Source organism: Solenopsis invicta, chromosome 6 (assembly GCF_016802725.1).
Source record: "Solenopsis invicta isolate M01_SB chromosome 6, UNIL_Sinv_3.0, whole genome shotgun sequence".
Taxonomy (NCBI): Eukaryota; Metazoa; Arthropoda; class Insecta; order Hymenoptera; family Formicidae; genus Solenopsis; species Solenopsis invicta.
Window position 1 is genome coordinate 12,021,628 of NC_052669.1, and position 19,276 is coordinate 12,040,903.

A 19,276-nucleotide genomic window follows, 5' to 3' on the forward strand; every position below is an offset into this window, starting at 1 on the left:
TCAACGTTCCCTTTAGATATCGTAAAACCCGTTTTATCGCAGACCAGGATTTTCAACAAAAGATCCTAGAGTTGTAATCGTGCTCCCTAAATCTGGACGTGTAGCTTGGTAAAGATAAATTAGGCTTCCTATTGCTTCCCTATATGGTATGTTTTTCATCTCCTTCCTCTCAGAAGAATTTTTGGGTGACATTTCTTTCGTAAGTTCTTGATTAATATCCAGAGGTGTCTTCGCTGTATTACAGTTCTCCATATTAAAACGTCGCAATATCTTCTCTATATAATCCTTTTGGTCTAAATAAATTCTTCTTTTTTCTTTGTCACGACGAACATTTATACCTAATACTCTTGAGACTGCTCCCAGGTTTCGCATCTTGAATTTTTCCTCCAATTTCCCAATGATTAGTTTATTATCATTAGTGAACAGTAGTAGATCATCAACATAGACAGCTAGATATGTTAGATTATTATTGTCTCTTCTTATATAAAGACTCTGATCAACATCTGAACATTTAAATTTCAATTCTTTCACTTCCTTATCCAGTTTCTTATTCCATGCATTAGCTCCTTGCTTCAAACCATATAATGCCTTTTTTAGTCTACACACTTTCTCTTCTTCTCCTGTTTGAATGAAACCTTCTGGCTGTTGCATGTATATTTCTTCTTCCAGTTCTCCATTCAAGAAGGCTGTTATTACGTCCAAATGTTCTATGTCATAATCATATTTGGCTGCCACTGTAAATAAACATCTTAATGTAGTAAATCTAACTACTGGACAAAATACATCATTGTAATCTATACCTGCTTCTTGTTCATAGCCTTTCACAACTAGTCTTGCTCGATATCTTTCTATCTTACCTTCCGAGTCTTGTTTTATTTTAAATACCCACTTTGTTTTGAGAATTTTCTTATCCTTCGGCGGAGTACATAATGTCCAAGTTTCATTTCGCAATAGAGCATCGTGTTCTTCTTTCATTGCATTATACCAATTATAGTCTTCCAGAGCTTCCTGTATATTAATTGGTTCTGCTGATTCTTTAATTGACACATTGAAAGTAATATAATCCAACCATGTTTTTGGTTTTCTTACTCGTCCACTCCGTCGTATTTCTATAGACTCTTCATCTTCCAAATTTCCTAAAGCTTCATCGTCACTCGTTTCATCAGTTTCGTTATTATTTTCTGTATTATCATTAGTGTTGTTGATGTCATCTTTATTATTTTGTTCTTCTATATTTTCAATTGGGTGTACCCCCACTGAAATTGAATCTTCCTCTGTCTCAAAATTGTTGGAGACTGGTAGCATAATCTTTTCTTTTTCTTCTTGAATTTTCTCTCTTTCTTCAATTTCTTCATTTTCGGAAATCTTCTCTGTTTCTTTATCTTCTTCATTTTGTTTTGTATATATATCTTTTTCTTCATAAAAGATGACATCTCTACTTTTAAATACTCTTCTTTTCTTCTCATCCCACAAACGATAACCTTTTGTATGTTGTAAATATCCTAAAAATAAACAGGGCTTGGATTTCTCGTCCCATTTACGTCGTATTTCTTTCGGTATGTGCGCCAATGCTTTGCATCCAAAAGTCTTCAAATGTGCTAGGCTTGGTTTTTGCCCCGTCCACAATTCGTATGGAGTTCGATTACGTAATATCCTCGACGGCGATCGATTTAATAAATAAACCGCTGTTGAAGAAGCTTCGGCCCAAAATTCTTTCGGTAGGTTTGCGTCTATGAGTAAACAACGTCCTTTTTCTACAACAGATCTATTACTTCTCTCTGCTAAGCCATTCTGTTCCGGTGTATAAGGTATTGTTAATTGGTGTTGAATTCCTTCCTTTCGTAGGAAAGACACGAATTCTTCATTCACGAACTCCCGTCCGTTATCTGACCTCAGCTCTAAAATCTGCTCACCTGTCTTCTTCTCGACGTATTTTTTATATGTCTTGAAGGCATCTAATGCTTCTGATTTATTATTTAAAAAATAGATGCTCAAATACCTTGAATAGTCGTCGATAAAAAGGATAAAATATTTTGCTCCACCTATTGAATTAATCTCCATTGGACCACAAATATCAGTGTGCACGATTTCTAACAGTTTTGATGCTTTAGTTTCTCTTAAATTATTACGCGCAAAAGATTGCCTAGATTGCTTTCCCCTAATACAAATTTCGCACGCTTCCTCACTCGGATCATCAAAATCAAGTCCACGCGCATGTTGATCTCGCAGTATTTTCATACTATATCTATTTAAGTGTCCTAACCTTCTATGCCACTTAACCGAATCAACTAATTTACTTTTATATGCAAATTCTTTTGATTGTATTAATTCTTTCGGTTGTATTAATTCATAAATATTATTTTTAGCTTTCGCGATCGCAATTACATTACCACGTCTATCTACTATTTCGCAAAAGTCTTTATTAAATTTTACAAGGAAATTCTTCTCTGTAATCTTTCTAACAGATAAAAGATTTACGCTTAAATCGGGTACAAAAAGTACATCACTTACCGATATTAAGTTCGTTCGCCCATTCACATTTACCGCTATACTAATTGTACCTTTTCCCTTGACGCTTAAACGCATGTCGTCTGCTACTGCTACCTCAGCGTTGGTTAAAGGTGTCATCGAGTCGAACAGCTCCTCCGTGGGCGACATATGAACCGATGCTGCTGAATCTACTATCCAAGATCCTCTTCTTGTTGAACCACGGTCGGTGAGAAAAGCTGTTGCTGTTGCCGCTGTTGCCAGAAACGCCACATTCGTGTTAATTTCCCCTTTCTTCTTCTCTCGAAGATCTGGCTTCTTCTCCTTCTCTTCCTTCTTCTTCTCCGTGCAGTCATTAGCTGCATGACCTGGTTTACCGCAGGACCAACATGTAAATTTCTTCAGTTTAAACTTCTGCTTCGCTCCACGAAATTGACGTTTTGTGTGATACGCCAATTCTCCGTCTTTATTAAACGATTTCTGACAAATAGTTTCTTGCAAGAGTTTTGTCTTTATTGAGTCTCCCGTTATTTGAATGCCGGAACTCTCCAATGCCATTATCATAGGCTGATATCTTTCTGGTAGACCCGCCAATAAGACGGTCCCCAACCACTCTTGATTAATTTCAAACCCGATTGACGTTAATTGATGAGCCGTAGACATAATATCCGATACATATTTGTCCATCGAACCTGAAGTCTCCAATTTCGTTGTTGTAATTTTTCTTAAGAGACCCACCTTTCTCGTCAATCCTGTATCCTCGAATGCAGCTTGCAAATTTTTCCACGCTTCTTGTGCAGTTTTCGCTTTCGTAACATGCACATAGATGGATTCTTCTACACTGAGGATTATTTTCGCTTTCGCTTTTATAATCTTCTCTTCATTAGCCTCCGTTCCTTGAACCGCCTTCCACAGACCATCCAATTGGAGTAAATTTTCAATTGCGATTTTCCACGTCGAATAATTCTCTCTTCCTTTCAATTTTACAATGGAAATATGACTACCGTGTGATTCTGCCATCTCGATACCAGATCTCTTTCGATTTCTTCTTGCTAATATTCAATATCTTGAATGGCACTAACACGAACTTCTTATTTCACGTTGCTAATCACTAATTCCCTTTTTCAAGCGCTTACTGGGCCCATAACCAATGTTAGCTTTTATAATTGAGAATTAGTAAAAGTCTTTATATGTTTCACCAAATTTATTAGAACAATATTATTAGTAACGTTTACAAAAGCGTGTTAACACAACGAGGACAGATTTGGTAGTGAGGGATAACAAATTACACAACTGAAATACGCATGCAAAAGAAGGAATGTGTTACATAGCAACCAAATACATTAAGTTCAAATTTTTAATTATCCAAGCACTCATAATGAACATAGCAATTCTTCTACATGCAATCTATAACCACTTGTAACCTGAATTTCAACCATGTAATATTATTCTACATTAGCAAAACAAACTGTCAAAACCAAAAGTCCGAACATAACAACAACACGTCGCTAACGAGCGACAGTCTCTTCATTTAATCGATCTACACTTTACAACATTCATGGCCGTAACAATATTATTTCAATGTCACAGAAAAACAATGAAGTCATTGACAGTTGAATTTTTTAATAAAAACTATCAATAAAATACAAAAAAATCCGGAAATGATCTTCACGAAAGTCAACTAGGTTAAATTACAGTAGTTCTAGACAAGGAAATGTACAAACAAAAAATATTACAAATGTTTCAAGATCAACATGCACATGTTAATATTAAGTAAAATTCGACTAACTTTTAATTTGACAAAGAACGTTCGTGATTTACTAAAGAGTTGGAAGAAACGGAATTACATCACGGAAACTACGTATAAAAAGGTATTGCAATGACGGCAATATCCCGAGGGCGTATGTCCAAGGTCCACAAACAGGGAGTTGTATTTAGTATAATAATATCATCCATCAGTTCTCTATACGATTTAGCTACCTGTTTACACGAGATTGTTGTTAAATATATAATCCATATTTAAACTTGGCGCGAAGCGCCTGAAGTAAGAAAGCACTCGAGGGGCGAGGACTTTAATCGGTGACGCAACAAACGCGTTTTCGAGCGACGCAAAGAAGGAACGGCCGGCAAAATTCAGAAGCGCGAGTACGGGCACAGGTAACGGTTCCGAGCAAGTAGAGCAAGTGAGATATATACAGGGTGATTCAGAACGACCCATGTGTCCCTGTAAAGACGTGTTCTTGGATAAATTCTGAGACGATTTTTCCTGTATTAACACGAAAATTTTGTCCGACGTTTACTTTTTGAATAATAAGACGATAAACTTAGCGAATCACGGGCCGTGTACACATGGTAGACAAAGGCGGCGCAACTCACCGTCCGACGCGGGCGTTTACCCGTATCCTAGCATCCTAAAACAAGAATTTTTACAAGCTGTATAGCATATTCTTAATTTGACTTATTTCAGTTTGGGATTAATTTTTACAAACAAAAATTTGGTACTCCACTTTCATCCATAATTGCAGACCTTGTTATGCAAGACCTGAAGATTAAGGCGCTGAAAAGAATTAGAGTTCATCTATCTTTTTATTTTAGATACGTGGACGATATTGTGATGGCAGATTCAAATAATTTAATTGACTTTAATGACGTTCAACTCTTTTCAACCTAGAATGTAATTTACAGTTGAAAGAGGGGGTAACAAGATAAACTTTTTGTCACCTAAAATGTAATCACGACTTCGATTGGGAGAACATAAACTTCTTGTGACCTAAAAGATAATCACGATTTTGATTGGGAGAACATAAAAATTTTAGACAATAAATGTTTCTTATCGCCGACACTGCTTACGAATGGACAGCAGTATCGCCTTGACTGTGACACAGGCGAGATGTATCGTTATAATGCTGTTACATTGATTGTCAATTCACTTCACTGAAAATGTTAATTTTATATTTATTCACGTTCTTGTGCGTTTAATATGTATCCGTTCCTTGCTTCACATAGTAAGTTTTTGAAAATATTATTTAACATCTTAGCTTATTAGTCATTGTAGTGTTATATATTATTAGTTGGTCATTCTTTAGAATTACAATTTCACTCGAATGACCATCCGATTGTAACTCGTTAAGAACTAGGACCACACCATGTGAAGTGGAGGCTTTTTGATTTCGACTTTCATTGCTGAAGATGACCCGAAACAGAGTCAAAACGCCCTTGAATTTATATTGAATAAATTCAGAAATATACGCACCAATATCAGCGTCTTGACTCTCATTAGCCCTTTATTAATTCAATAAATGTTTATTAAGCAGGCGGTTAATATCTTAAATGCTCCATATTCAATTACAAAATAATAGTCTTAGTTTGCAAACATACACAGAATGCCTGCATCATGCGAACCTCTTATTATTGAAAAAAATTGTAAGGAAATCAATATTCCTTTGATTGAGATACAATTTGCGATTTATTTTAATTTCAATGGTTGACGCCTCACCAATTTATTTATAATTTTATCCGACATAACTTCTTTTTGTTCCGTTATTTCTCTGCTTTTATATATGTATTTATTTTTTATTTATACATCTATAAGGTCATTGCTTGACATTTTTGATTTCCCTAAGGTAATATGATTTGTCAATATAATCCAGTTGACTCAATTAAGTACAGTCAGTAAACAGTTATACTTGACATGAGAAGTACGTCTTTTCGCAGAACGGAAAACTTTCAATTATATATTTTGACAGAAAAATATTTCCTAATAATAAGCATTATCCAAAGCTTCACTAGCCGTCATTAGTTGCGATTGGTGAGTCACTTTGCGACAGTCTGAATTAATGAAACTGTTTGTCATCTAAAATAGAATACCAAAATTATATAGAGAAATGTCATTTCCTTCAATACCGTTACATGTAAATATGCCACTATGGATTTGACAAACCATTGATGACTCGATCGTTTCTTGCTTTATGGACTGATGTTGACTGGATAATTTTTCGGATTTATTAATATGCTGAGGATGACTCCAAATTGAGTCAAAACATTCGTTTGATTTTGTTAAAATGAATAAATATGTGATAAGGAGGAGTTCTCTACAATTTTTTATTAATATTCGCTGAGGATAACCTAAACTCGAGTCAAAACGTTCAGACACATCTAATGTTTTTTAAATAGACGCAGGAGAATTATGGAAACACACCAACAACCGCGTTAACTCCCATAGTCCCTCTTTGTCTAAGTTTTGAATAAAAATGTATAACATTAATAATTATGATTGCGCATTCATACCCGTGTTGACTCTCATTAGTCTTTTTTCAATTTTTTTATTGCTTTTTGAATAATTTAAATTAAATAATCACTGATGGATAAGACAAAGTTTAAAAGTAACCCCTTCTTATTATATGAAAACTTTAGTTAATATATAGAAAGTCAGCCAATGTACAAGAGCATCTTCACTACTGTACCATGTGCCATGCCTGAGCGCGCGAATTCTAGGTGCTACAATTGGATAACTTCAATAATTTAAATTCGAAAAGTATTAATTATTATAGTCTCGATTTTCGTATTAGGATTTTTGACTTAGAATATTCCAAAAAATTTGCTCATAAAAGAACTTCTGCTAATTCTAAGACACCCTGTATAATACATTTCATTACAAGATTAGGTTCTAAAACGTCTTTCCTTACGAAATCTTTACTCGAAATACATATATGTATTTCAAGTAAAGATTTCTTTCTCGGATAGGATGTTTTGTAATGTAGCGTAAGATTACAATATTTGTACAATATAACTGCAAGATCTTTTATTATATTGAGATGTAAGAATTTATAGTTTATTAATTTCTAATGTTATAGATATTGCAATTAGAGGTGATAAATGAAACGACCATCGTTAGTTCTTCTTTGGACCAAACTATAGCCGTGTGGAGTGCAATAGATGGAAAACTTAAATTTCATATGAAGTAAGAAAATACTTAATTTTTTATTTAAAATTATGTTTTATTTAAATATTTATAATACATAAATTTATAATACGTAAAGTTATTATTTAAAATTAGATATACAAAACATAATTTATGTAAATTATTCTTTATTGATTTTCAGAGGTGCGACAGAGCCTGTTCATTGCATGGCGATGCATGAACAGGAATTAGTGATTGGAACGACAGCGAATCGAATTGGTGTCTATACTACTGTCGAAATGACTGCATCATTAAGTTCATCCAAGTTAAAATCCGATGCTTTTAAAGGCATTCTTACTGCCATGGCTGTCCTTCCTCTCAATCGCTTACTATTGTTAGGCGCCGATAATGGTGGGATAACATTGCTATGTTAAGAACGGTTATTACAGAAGATATACGAATATCTGGACTTATATTATTAAATATAACAATAAAGAATAGAAAAATATATCTAACTTATTAACAAAAACATTAAAAAAAAATCAATTATAATAAATATCATTTTTACAAGATATATTTGAGAGTAAGATTCCCTATACATGGATAATGTCTGTTCTTGTCGCTAGTACTTTTAGAGCTAGTTTTGCAGATATTTTGTGTACCCCAACGTCCGCTAAAACTTCTATTGATGCACTTGTGTTATTATTTAACGTTTCTTGGAGCAATATCGCTGAACCCATTAAGATATTTAAAAGTATACACCCTTCTTTGATTCTGAAATGTCAAAAAATATAAATTATCCGTTTCTATCCTTAAGTGAATAATTTGAAGGAAGTATTCTAGTCCAGAACTTTAAAAAATCAATCTTTTAAATTTTTAAAATGTTTAATATTATTTAATATTTTCTAAATATTTTTTTTAATATGTTAAAATTAAGTTCTTAAAGAGTTGAATTGATATACATAAAAATAATGAAGATATAGGTTATGTGTAAGGTGTTTAATGTGCTGTATGTTTTTCTCAAAACAATATTTTTCAAGTTAATTGACACAATTTCTGAAAAATATTGAACTATTGAATCTCACATTTAATTGTGACACTTATATAAAATATTTATTTATCGCATGAATTAAGATTGTTGCAATATTTATAACTTATTTTTAATTAAATTCCACATTTTGGAAAAATCAAAATTTGTTTTTTTAAACGCACTTTATTTTTATAATTTGTAATCATTTTTATTTATTCTAGTTCAAACTATTGCTATATTCATAATAACTAAAAATCCTTTTGAATTTTTTGTATCAATTAAGTTGGAACTGCAATCGTTCAGCCATTAATATGTTTTTTCTTACACTTTACTCTCAAATTTACGTAACATAAAATTTACGTAACATTAATAAACATTTGGCCATATAAAATTTGTAAATATTTATAAAATATGTATAAGTAAATGTATAAATAAAAATGTAGAAAAACATGTATGACAGTTTTCTTTAAAAAAAATTCCTAAAAATTATCACTTTTTACAATTCCTAAAAAAAAGACCACTTTTTTACGCTTTAACTAGAATACCTCTTAATTATTTTCAGACTTACAAAGGAAAATACAATTCTGGTTTGTTAATATATAGACCAAATAATGGAAACAAGTTCCTCAAAATATCATGCTGTAACTGCTCAGCGCCGCCGCTATTGAAATGATTTACCAATATAACTTCCTCGAAGAGAAACTGTAAAAAAAGACATTTAAAAAAAATAGAAATTATTATTAGCAAGCAGAAATTTTTTTTATTTTTATCTTGCATACTTGATCTAATTGAGCAGCTAAATTCTTCCAAGCTTGATTGAACAATGGCAAGGCAAGAACATTATGCAATATGTGAAGACGCGTGGCTAGTTCTTGAAACATAGGGCATCCGCTTGGTGTTATTGATAATGAAGCAACTTCTTTTGAAGACTGCATTGCGAACCATCTTGGAATAACAAAAAGTTCATAAATATAACAAAAATACTGCTCGTTTTGTAAAGACAAATTAATTTGCTAATACTAAATAGTTAATAATGAGCAAATATAAATTGGCTGTTATAAATAATAAATATTATAAGTCAGAAAATATTTTTATATTTTATGCAAAAAAATATTTTTATAAAAAGCGTTTTTATTATAATCATTAATATAGTCTCCACTTCCTAATGACCTTCTGCCATCGATCTACAAGCTTGAAAATTTCGTTCTTGAAAAAGGCATTAGTCTTGGAATTAAAGAAATGCTCCAACTTCCTTTGGACTTTGTTCACTGAATTGAATTTCTTCTCGTTAAGAAAATTTTGCAGAGGTCTAAAAAGATAATAGTCGAATGATGCATGGTCAGGAGAATATGGTGGATATTCGAGAAGTTCTCAATTAAGTTTTTCAATTTTTCTCAACGTGGTGCATTTACATAACGGCGAGCGTTGTTCCAGTAGAAGATTTTGACAAACTAGGATCGGAGCTCCGTGAATTTTGTCTGAGCTATTTCCAACGGCTGATAATAAAGGTTAATATTGATTGTTTGGTTTTTTACAAGAAGATGCTACGAATTGTAATTTAAAAATATACTACAATTTGCTTGGTACGCATCAAAGTTAGCACATGAACGCAAAATTTTTAGTAATGTGAATAAATTATGTTTTCCTGTAAACTTACGTAATATTAAATGTTCTTATAAAATTATTCTTTTATACAATGTTCATGGTGTACAGTCACTTTGTATTTCCAATGCTTTTACGTAAATTTTCATCCACAATATTGTACAGCAATGTCAGAGTTGTATAAATAAAAATAAATAAATAAATTTGAATAAATATGCAAACTTTCTGATTATTACATTTTGTTACATATAACAAATAATATAAAACTATTAATATCTTGCTAAGAATAATAAAAATTAATTACAATTAATAAATGTAGCTATTATTGAAGGAAAAAAAAAAAAAAAAAAAAAAAGAATTGGCACTACGAGGTTTCGAACACATGCGGCCGCCAAGGATAAAATAGAAGGCGCGCGCCTAGTCTCCTCAGCCACCGCGATTCACGTGCAATAGTACTTCACGCACCGCGCGGTGAATGCCAAACTTCACATGCAAATTTCTCTGAAACAAAGGCCCATGCACTCAAACGCTCTGACACTTTTTATACCCTCAATCCCCCCTTTCGAATAAACTAAGGCTCATTTGATTCCGTGTTTTACAATTCGTAGCATCTCCTTGTCAGTAAGAGCTTATATAGTCTTGATAAGTTTCGGATAGGATTTTAATACAAGTTTTTCCGAACAGTTCCGAAATCTGTGTCCTTTCTAAACCGAGATCATCCGAATCAAATTGGTAATCCTTTTCAATCCGTTCATAAACTCCCAATTCTATCTTATTGAATCCGTAATACATTAGGATCAATTTCAATCTGTATATCCTGTACCATTTTAATTCGACTGAATCTGAAGCAGTCATTCAATCCTTCTTAATCATTAAGTCCAATCTGAATGAATCTGAGGCTTATTCTAATAATCTTTTTCAATCTTTCTCAATCTGTGAGTCCAATCCAAACGAATCCGAGGCTCGCCCGAACAAGGTTTTCAACCCTTCTTAATCAATGCGGTTTCTCGAGGTTCAATCCGAATAAGTCCGAGATGAACTTTCGAACTTTTTCAATCCGTACATCCAATCCGAATGATTCAAAAATTCATCCAAAAACTTTCAGCCTTCTCAATCCGTAAATTCAATCCAAACGAATCCGATGCTAGCCCAAACAAGTTTTCAATCCCTGATTCAAAACAATAGAATTCTATCGTTTTGAATCAAGTTTCTGATCCTTTCTGTCGTTTTCTATCGGTTTTTTTATCAAGGATCTTTCTTAATCCGTGCAGTTTCTCGAGGTTCAATTAGAACAAATCCGACAACAATCAATCGAAACAAGCTTTCTAACTTTTTTAATCCGCGCTTTCAATCCAAATAATTCCAAAATATATATAATTTTATATATATTGATATAAATGATATGCTTTAATTATACATGTTTTATCCTTTCGATAACATATATTAACCTGATCTATCAGTTATGTACAGGTATCGGCATAAAATGTTCACAGGTTATCACGATCAGTTTGTGGCGATCACAGAAATCAAGCAACGTTCACCGGAGTCGCGACTTGGATGACCTACTGAAATATACTACTGGAACGCGCACGGCTATCAAATCCTTTGTTAGGCCGTGATCCGAGAGAGAGCGTCCTAACGGGGATCTTCATCTTTTTTTAAGCTGACCGCGCACGCGTAGTGAACAGGTAGTGGGGATGGTACAGTCCCATAAAAAGTATATTCGTGCTTAATCTATAGATCTATATATTTGAGATCTTGATTGTGCGATAAAACTTTTGGTCATATTGTACTAGAAAGGGACAAGAATCCCCGTTAGGACCCTTTTTGTCGGATCGCTATCTGACGCCCGTGCGCGTTCCAGTAGTATATTTCAGTGGGATGAGCGCTTGGAAATTTACAAAAAATAGTTAGGTTATGTTCCTGAAAAAAATTTCTTTTTTGGGAATTATTTTCGTTGCAAAAAAGATTTTTTAAATTGTTGCAAAAATATTGTTTTATTTCTTAAGAATATGTAATAATATAATATTCTTATCAATCATCCGGTTTAGATTGGATTTAGTCGGATTGAACTCTTTCCGCCGACTTCGGATTACAACAGATTCAATAGAATGCTATTCCTATTTTTCATGGATTCACTTGGTATAAAACTGACTCATTCGGGTACAGATTTAGGACTAAAATGGATTCAGACTGAAATTTTCCTATCCAAATCTTTTGTAAACTTTCACCAGGGAGGACAATTTCGCGCATATACCGCCACACATTTCAAATAAATATAAATACATTTTTCAAACAAAAATTGGCAAGATCTGACGGTAATTACATCTTGTCTGAAAGCTTTACACAAATTTCGATGGGTCTGAGATGCGTTTGTGCCCATTTTACACAAAATTGGCCTAATTTGCTGCTTTAAAAGCTCTATCTTTTTATTTTATTGCAAACTTACACTAATTCATAGGCGCTCTCCTTTTGTAACAGTTTGTGCGGCAAAGTTAAGTAAATTAACAACAAAATAATCGCATTTTCTCTGCTTTTTCGTGGATTGCTTTGAATGTAGACATGCCAACGACGGCTACTCAAAATATAAAAAAAACTTTATGACAAATCTGATATATTAGCCTCTTCAAATCCACTATATAACATTTATTATATAAAAATAACTTGCGATTTGATTATCTTGATTATCAAATAATATTATGCGGCGGATATGTGTCGTACCGAAAAGATTAATCAATCACATACAGCGGGACAGTTTCTGTCTTATTTAAATCTTCATAAGTTAAAAAATCTATGAAAATTTACAACACGAACGGTGTCCAATGGAAGCGTGTCAAAAATATCGTATCTATTTGTACGGTATCTGTCCAAGTGCACCGGTCCCGGCAAGTGATACGTCTCCCTTGATTGACGAGTGTCCGATCCTGTCTCGAATGTACGCGGCCGTCACAACGGCGTCTTCTGTAGGAGCTTCGCAGATTTTAGCATCGATCTCATCAAGCTCATGAGAGTTCTATTAATTTGCTCGGCGATTCTATTCATTTGAGAAGTTTTCACGTTAGACATTTCACGTGTTTTATGCTCGTGTCTTTGAAAAAAATCTGTAAGTTGTCTGTTGCAGTACTCAAGTCCGTTATTTGTTTGGAATCTCTTGACCTTTCTTCCTTTCTCACGCTCCATTCTGGTTACGTATCTTTTGACGCAATCTGTGATCACTTGTTTGGACTTTATAAACATGACAATTATTTTTCTCAAACAATCGTCAATGATGGTGATGAAGTTGCCGCTCCCATATTTGACGGCCATTGGGCCACAGAGATCCAAATGTATCAGTTCGTATGTATCGACTGTATTGCTTTGTTTGCCTTTAATGCTCTTACAGAGACTCTTTGTCAATTTTCCGATGTAGCACGCGTCGCAGCTGTATTTATCTATTTTAGTGTCGTCCAAACCTCATACTTTATTGCGAGTAGCGAGTTCCTCGAACGCTTTGTTGTTTACGTGGTAGAATTGGCAATACCATATACTGCTGTCTTTGATTGAAGTAAAATTGGTTTCGACTGGAGCTTCGGTTTTTAAATCGACTTAAACCCGGGCGATGTACAGATCATTCTTCCTGTAGGTTTCGCACATTATTTTTCTTGTGTTACGTATCCTAACCTTGCCATCTTTTATTGTGAGCTTCTTTCCTTTCCTTTCGATTTGTGAAATGGATATTAAATTTTTTCTAATGTGTGAGACGTAGTAAACGTTGCGTAGTACTATAACTTTCTGTGCGTTGCCCACAAATGTCTTCAAGACAATGTCGTCTTTATTCTTTACGTATGAGTGCCCTTTTGCTTCTTGGAGTTTGCTGTAGAGTTGATGATTTCTCCTTTTATCTCTTAGAAGTTTTGAAACCAGTCCTTTCGTTTGTACAGATGTGTACATCCGTTGTCCAACAACCAGCTTTCTTCGATGTCAAGTTTATTTAGAAACACATTAAAAACGCATCAAAGTTTCTTTTACTTTTGTTGTCTTGTTGGGCTTATTTATTATTTGTTCTTGACCGGCAATTCCTTGCGTAGTGGCCTGGCTTCTTACAGTTTAAGCAGGTTGCCGTTTTCGTTACAGTAGACGCTTTTGAGGCCTTATCGTTCTTAACACCGTTTGATCTTTTGTTTAGTTGTAGTGCTTCTATCGCTTCTATGGAGTTATCATTGTGTGATCGCCGTCTGTCGTGCTTGGCTAATAGAACTTTTATTATCTCAATGAATGTGAATCTGTCGTCGGGCAGGTTCGCTAGCGTCAGATTTAAATTTTCACATTCAAGTATTCATATATTAGGTAGCTCAGCGAGTATTACGCGAGGTCTTTATCTTGTGATTCTGCACCTGTCTATTTAAGGCTAGCCGCTGAAATCTTAGTCCTAGCTATGTATGGTCACATCGTTTCGTCGTCTCTCATTTTTATATGGTAAATTCTTTAATTGCATTATACAGATTCTATTTATAGGTTGATGTACCTGTTCTAACGATGATCACGCCTCGTAAGCATTGTTGCATTCCTCGATGTGTATTTATTGGTTCGACTCTATGTGCAGTCCAGCGGCCATAGCTTTGTCATCGTTGGTGCGAAAGACTTTTCTTTCCGCTTCGGTGGCATTATCGTCCAGCGTGACGGTGTTTAAAATGTAATCTAGAATGTCTTTACCCTCTTAAGTACCGCTTTGTTTCTATTTTCCACATTTTGTAATTGCAATCCGATAGCTTCGTTATATGAGTTTCGGCACTTGCTTCGTAGGTTGCCATGTTGAGATTACGTTCTCGTGAGGCGATCGTTTACAAATGAATACTATGAATCTGTGTCCTCTCGTGCGCCGAATTTGACGCTTGCATGGTCCGCTTCTTCTTTCTTACATATCTGGATCCATAATCATGATGGTGCGGGCGTGAAATAAGCTAAATGAATTATCGTAATACTTGTCTCTTTATTCATACATTACAAGAAAGTTAAGCAGTATATACCATGTGAAAGTGAAGTAGATGTGAGATGTAACAAGAAATGAGAGTTAAAAGGGCGCTGGATGCGCACAAGTACTGCTCGGCTGCCGAGAACGCAAATGCACAAGATTTGGCGGCGCAAACCTCTTCACTACGTAATTTTGAAAAATATGTTACATATTAATACTTTAATTTTAGTCTAATTTGAACTTTGAATATAAATTTTAAATAATATTATTAAATTTATGTCATAATGTATACAGAGCGTAACTGAAAAAATGTACATGGAGTATAACACAAGATACAAGATAAGAATCCAAATCAAAAAGTTTCGAGTTATTTTTTGGATCCTGTTCGTAGTTATACGGTATTAAAGATTGTGAATCAGCGTCCATCTATAGACGGAAAGCAGAGACGGAAAAGTAACGGATACTTTTCGCTCCTATAGACGGGTGCTGATTCGCAAACTTTAATACCATAAAACTACAAGCAGAAAGCTCAGATAAAAAAATGATTCGGGACTTTTCAACTTTTTATCCTGTATCTCATGGTATACTACATGTATGTTTTTTTAATTACATCTTGTATATGAATTCTGTAAATAAAATTATGTTATACAGGGTGTTTCAGACCACCCGTACACCCCTTTTCTCTTCGCAGGATTAGGACCAATCAAAAATATGTTCAGACGAAAGTTGTAGGGTTTCAAAAGATCTATTCAATGATTGTATCAGTTTGACCTTGGATGGCGTCGCCAAGGTCAGATCGAAATCACATTAAGTTTTTTAAATGGAACACCCTATTTTTGATTCCAGAATCTAATAGCTGGTGTCAAGACCTTTCCAAAACACTATAAGAATGTTTATTTTCGTTGACTACTTTCCGAGTTGTGCGGCTTGAAAGTTACACTACCGCCAGCATCAGCATTACTCAAGATGTACCATGTGGTGGTTACTTAGTCGGATTTAATCTTGTGTGTGGGTGTGTGCATACGTGCATGCGTATGTGTATGGGGGAGGAAAAGGGGAGTCAAAGTTTTATGTACTCTGCTTTTGTTTATTAACTGGATTGATTATGTTTGATGATCAATCATGTCCAGATTGACTGTATGCATTTTCCCGTGCTTAGCATTATCCAGAATGAACGACGTGGACGTGACGAGAATTTCATCCCATTGGGGTGCTTGATTCACGTGAGTCCCCTTGCCTCTCACGTTTGGGGTGCTTGATTCACGTGAGTCCCCTTGCCTCTCACATTTGTGGTGCTTGATTCACGTGAGTCCCCTTGCCTCTCACGTTTGGGGTGCTTGATTCACGTGAGTCCCCTTGCCTCTCACGTTTGGGGTGCTTGATTCACGTGAGTCCCCTTGCCTCTCACGTTTGTGGTGCTTGATTCACGTGAGTCCCCTTGCCTCTCACGTTTGGGGTGCTTGATTCACGTGAGTCCCCTTGCCTCTCACGTTTGGGGTGCTTGATTCACGTGAGTCCCCTTGCCTCTCACGTTTGGGGTGCTTGATTCACGTGAGTCCCCTTGCCTCTCACGTTCGGGAATGAATGAGTGTATGTTTTGTTAAGCGACTAAATGTTCAAAGTGAGCACCATTCTCTGCGATGCAAGCATCAACTCTATTTTGAAAATCATTGGTTGCTCGAAGAATTTCCTCGGCACGTAAGGATCGAATTGCTTCACTTATTCTACGAATCATATTATCCCTCGTAGTCGGACGTTCATGATAGACCAAGTTTTTTATCCTTCCCCAGAAATAATAATCAAGGACGGTGAGATCTGGTGATCAGGGTGGATAATTGATTGGACCGTATTTGCCTATCCACTTGTCGGGGAACATAGTATTTAATGCCGCACGAGCAACTCTCGATGTATGAGACGGACATGCATCTTGTTGGAACCACATGTTCAGGCGCAATTGCAGAGGAATATTTTCTAGTAAGACAGGAAGATCTGTCATTATCAAGGCGGAATATCTATCACCGTTTAGATTTTCGTCAAAGAAAACAGGACCTATGATTTGACTTCCAATAATTCCACACCAAACATTGACTTTCCAAATGGTTTGATGATCTACTTCTCTCAACCAGTGAGGATTATTTTGTGCCCAATAACGAGAGTTCCAAGTATTAACAGATCCATCACTTTTAAGTGTACATTCGTCAGAAAATAAAATTTTCAAGTGGAAATCAAGTGGTTGCTGTCTTATAAAGTTGCAAAATACAAGTCTCTGTCTAATATCGTTATAATTCAACGCTTGATGAACAGACATTCTGTAAGGGTGAAATTTGTTATTTTTTAGAATGCGCCAAACACTGATTTTACTAACACCAGAATCTTGTTCTCGTCGTCTTAAAGAATCATAAGGGTTCAATTCTGTCGATGCAAGAATTTCCACTGTTCTTTCATCCATAATCGGACGACGAATTTGTGTATCTTTGTTATGTTGAGGCTGAACGACACCTTTAATTTTGATTCGTTTAGCCAAACGTGAAAAAACATTTCGCGAGTGAGGAGTCCGATCAGGATAACGTTCCCGCCACAATCTTTCCGCTGCAATGAATGTACCTCGATACTCACCTAAAATTAGCAGCATATCATATGCTTCTTCATTGGAATAGGACATGCCTAAATAAACCTAGACTAATAAAGAGGGTCGGATTTTTGTTGCGCGATTGATACTGATATGACGGTTATTGAAGACGTAGGTGACAAGTTTGAGAGAGTTATTGTCACTCGTGTTGAGTTGAGTCACAATAGCGTTGTGGTGAATACATCTCTACTACATCCTATGCAAATAACAATATGTATAAAATCACGAGTTAGACATCGTTACGCAGAAAGCCGCGCTCGTTATTGCTCGTGTGCTACCGTTAAAGTAATAATGTAATTACATAATATTATGACATACATATGTATGTGACTATCTACGGTCGCGACAGCTAACTTTCACGATTTTTCATGATCTGTTTTTGTTGGCCCGGCTCGCGTGTTTACTTTCTTTGTGTCGGCTGCACGGCTTTCTGCGTAACGCGTGATTTTATATTGTTATTTACATGGTGTTGGCGGTAGTGTAACTTTCAAGCCGCACAACTCGGAAAGTAGTCAACGAAAATAAACTTTCTTGTAGTATTTTGGAAAGGTCTTGACACCAGCTATTAGATTCTGGAATCAAAGAGAGTGTTTCATTTAAAAAACTTAATGTGATTTCGATCTGACCTTGGCGACGCCATCCAAAGTCAAACTGATAAGATCATTGAATAGATCTTTTGAAACCCTACAACTTTCGTCTGAACATATTTTTGATTGGTCCTAATCCTGCGAAGAGAAAAGGGGTGTACGGGTGGTCTGAAACACCCTGTATGTGGAGTGTAATTGAGAAATATGGTCGTCCGCCATGTGCACCACAAGTGTCGCGTTGCTCTTGACTTTATAATCTGATTGTAGATGTACGTTTATTAAAAGCAAAAATATTATTTAAAAACATTTTAAGTTTTATATTAAAAAATTTAGGCCAAAAAATTATTTAAAAAATTTTTTTAATAAAATATATTTTATAAAATATTCATAAAACCTTGATTTGTGTCATTCATTTGTGTGTAAAATCTATGAAAGATAATTATTTTGTTTCTTTTTATAAATAAAAATGCCTTTTATGACATTAGTTGTTAGTATTCCATGATCTCCCTGATGTTCGACAAAGGCATCCTTTTTTCTTTCTTTAGTAAATTGTAAGTTACGTTCATTCTTTATACTCGATGAATTTCTACTTATAGGGTAATTGGTAAAACTCTATAGCTAATAAACTGAACTTTAATTAGAACGTTAATTAGAATTGTGTCTTGTTAATATTTACTGCGTTATCGTTAAAAAAACAAAATGATATTTTACAACTCCCTCCTTCTCTTTAATAATATAAAATAAATATAATAAAAAAATGAAAAATAAATATATATAATAATATTACATAATAAAGAAGAAAATTCTTACTTATCTGTCCTGTAAGGTCTACTCTTTGCCTTTATGTCTAAAGCCACTGAGTCGCTAATCTCATTTATCAGCTCTTTCTCTAATCGTTGCAAAAGAACCATAGCCTCATCAAATACGGTCCCTTCTATCTCTCCAATATTTTCGCTAACATCATTGCCTCTATTAGTAGCATTTTCTACAGCTTCAAATTGTTTTTTGTAAAAATGCAGTTGTAAAAAGTGCTGTAAAAACATAAGATTATAATAAATAATGTATCATTTTTGCATTATTGTAGATGAAG

At 34.7% G+C, this 19,276-nt stretch overlaps 2 protein-coding genes across 11 annotated transcripts in view; one reads left to right on the forward strand and one right to left on the reverse strand.

Annotated features, from left to right (window-relative positions):
* The window catches only part of LOC105197099 (WD repeat-containing protein 81), a 374,845-nt gene that overhangs the window by 329,266 nt on the left and 26,303 nt on the right, over positions 1–19,276 (forward strand). For 4 of the 5 annotated variants that reach the window (XM_039450907.1, XM_039450908.1, XM_039450910.1 and 1 more), the window contains 2 exons: positions 7,341–7,447; positions 7,590–8,867. The exons of the other annotated variant lie outside the window; for it this stretch is intronic. In XM_039450907.1, coding sequence (XP_039306841.1) covers positions 7,341–7,447; positions 7,590–7,821 — 339 coding nt within the window. In that variant the 3' untranslated portion in view covers positions 7,822–8,867. Of the gene's footprint in view, positions 1–7,340; positions 7,448–7,589; positions 8,868–19,276 lie in introns of those variants that run through there. 5 annotated transcript variants of the gene reach the window in all.
* Positions 1–19,276, reverse strand: part of LOC105202859 (RAD50-interacting protein 1) — a 141,699-nt gene that overhangs the window by 18,719 nt on the left and 103,704 nt on the right. For 4 of the 6 annotated variants that reach the window (XM_039450916.1, XM_039450918.1, XM_039450917.1 and 1 more), the window contains 4 exons: positions 18,997–19,217; positions 9,197–9,362; positions 8,986–9,119; positions 7,559–8,161 (listed from right to left, as the gene is read on the reverse strand). In XM_039450916.1, the coding sequence (XP_039306850.1) occupies positions 7,981–8,161; positions 8,986–9,119; positions 9,197–9,362; positions 18,997–19,217 (702 nt within the window). In that variant the 3' untranslated portion in view covers positions 7,559–7,980. Of the gene's footprint in view, positions 1–7,558; positions 8,162–8,985; positions 9,120–9,196; positions 9,363–18,996; positions 19,218–19,276 lie in introns of those variants that run through there. The other 2 variants (XM_039450919.1, XM_039450920.1) reach the window with 2 other exon arrangements.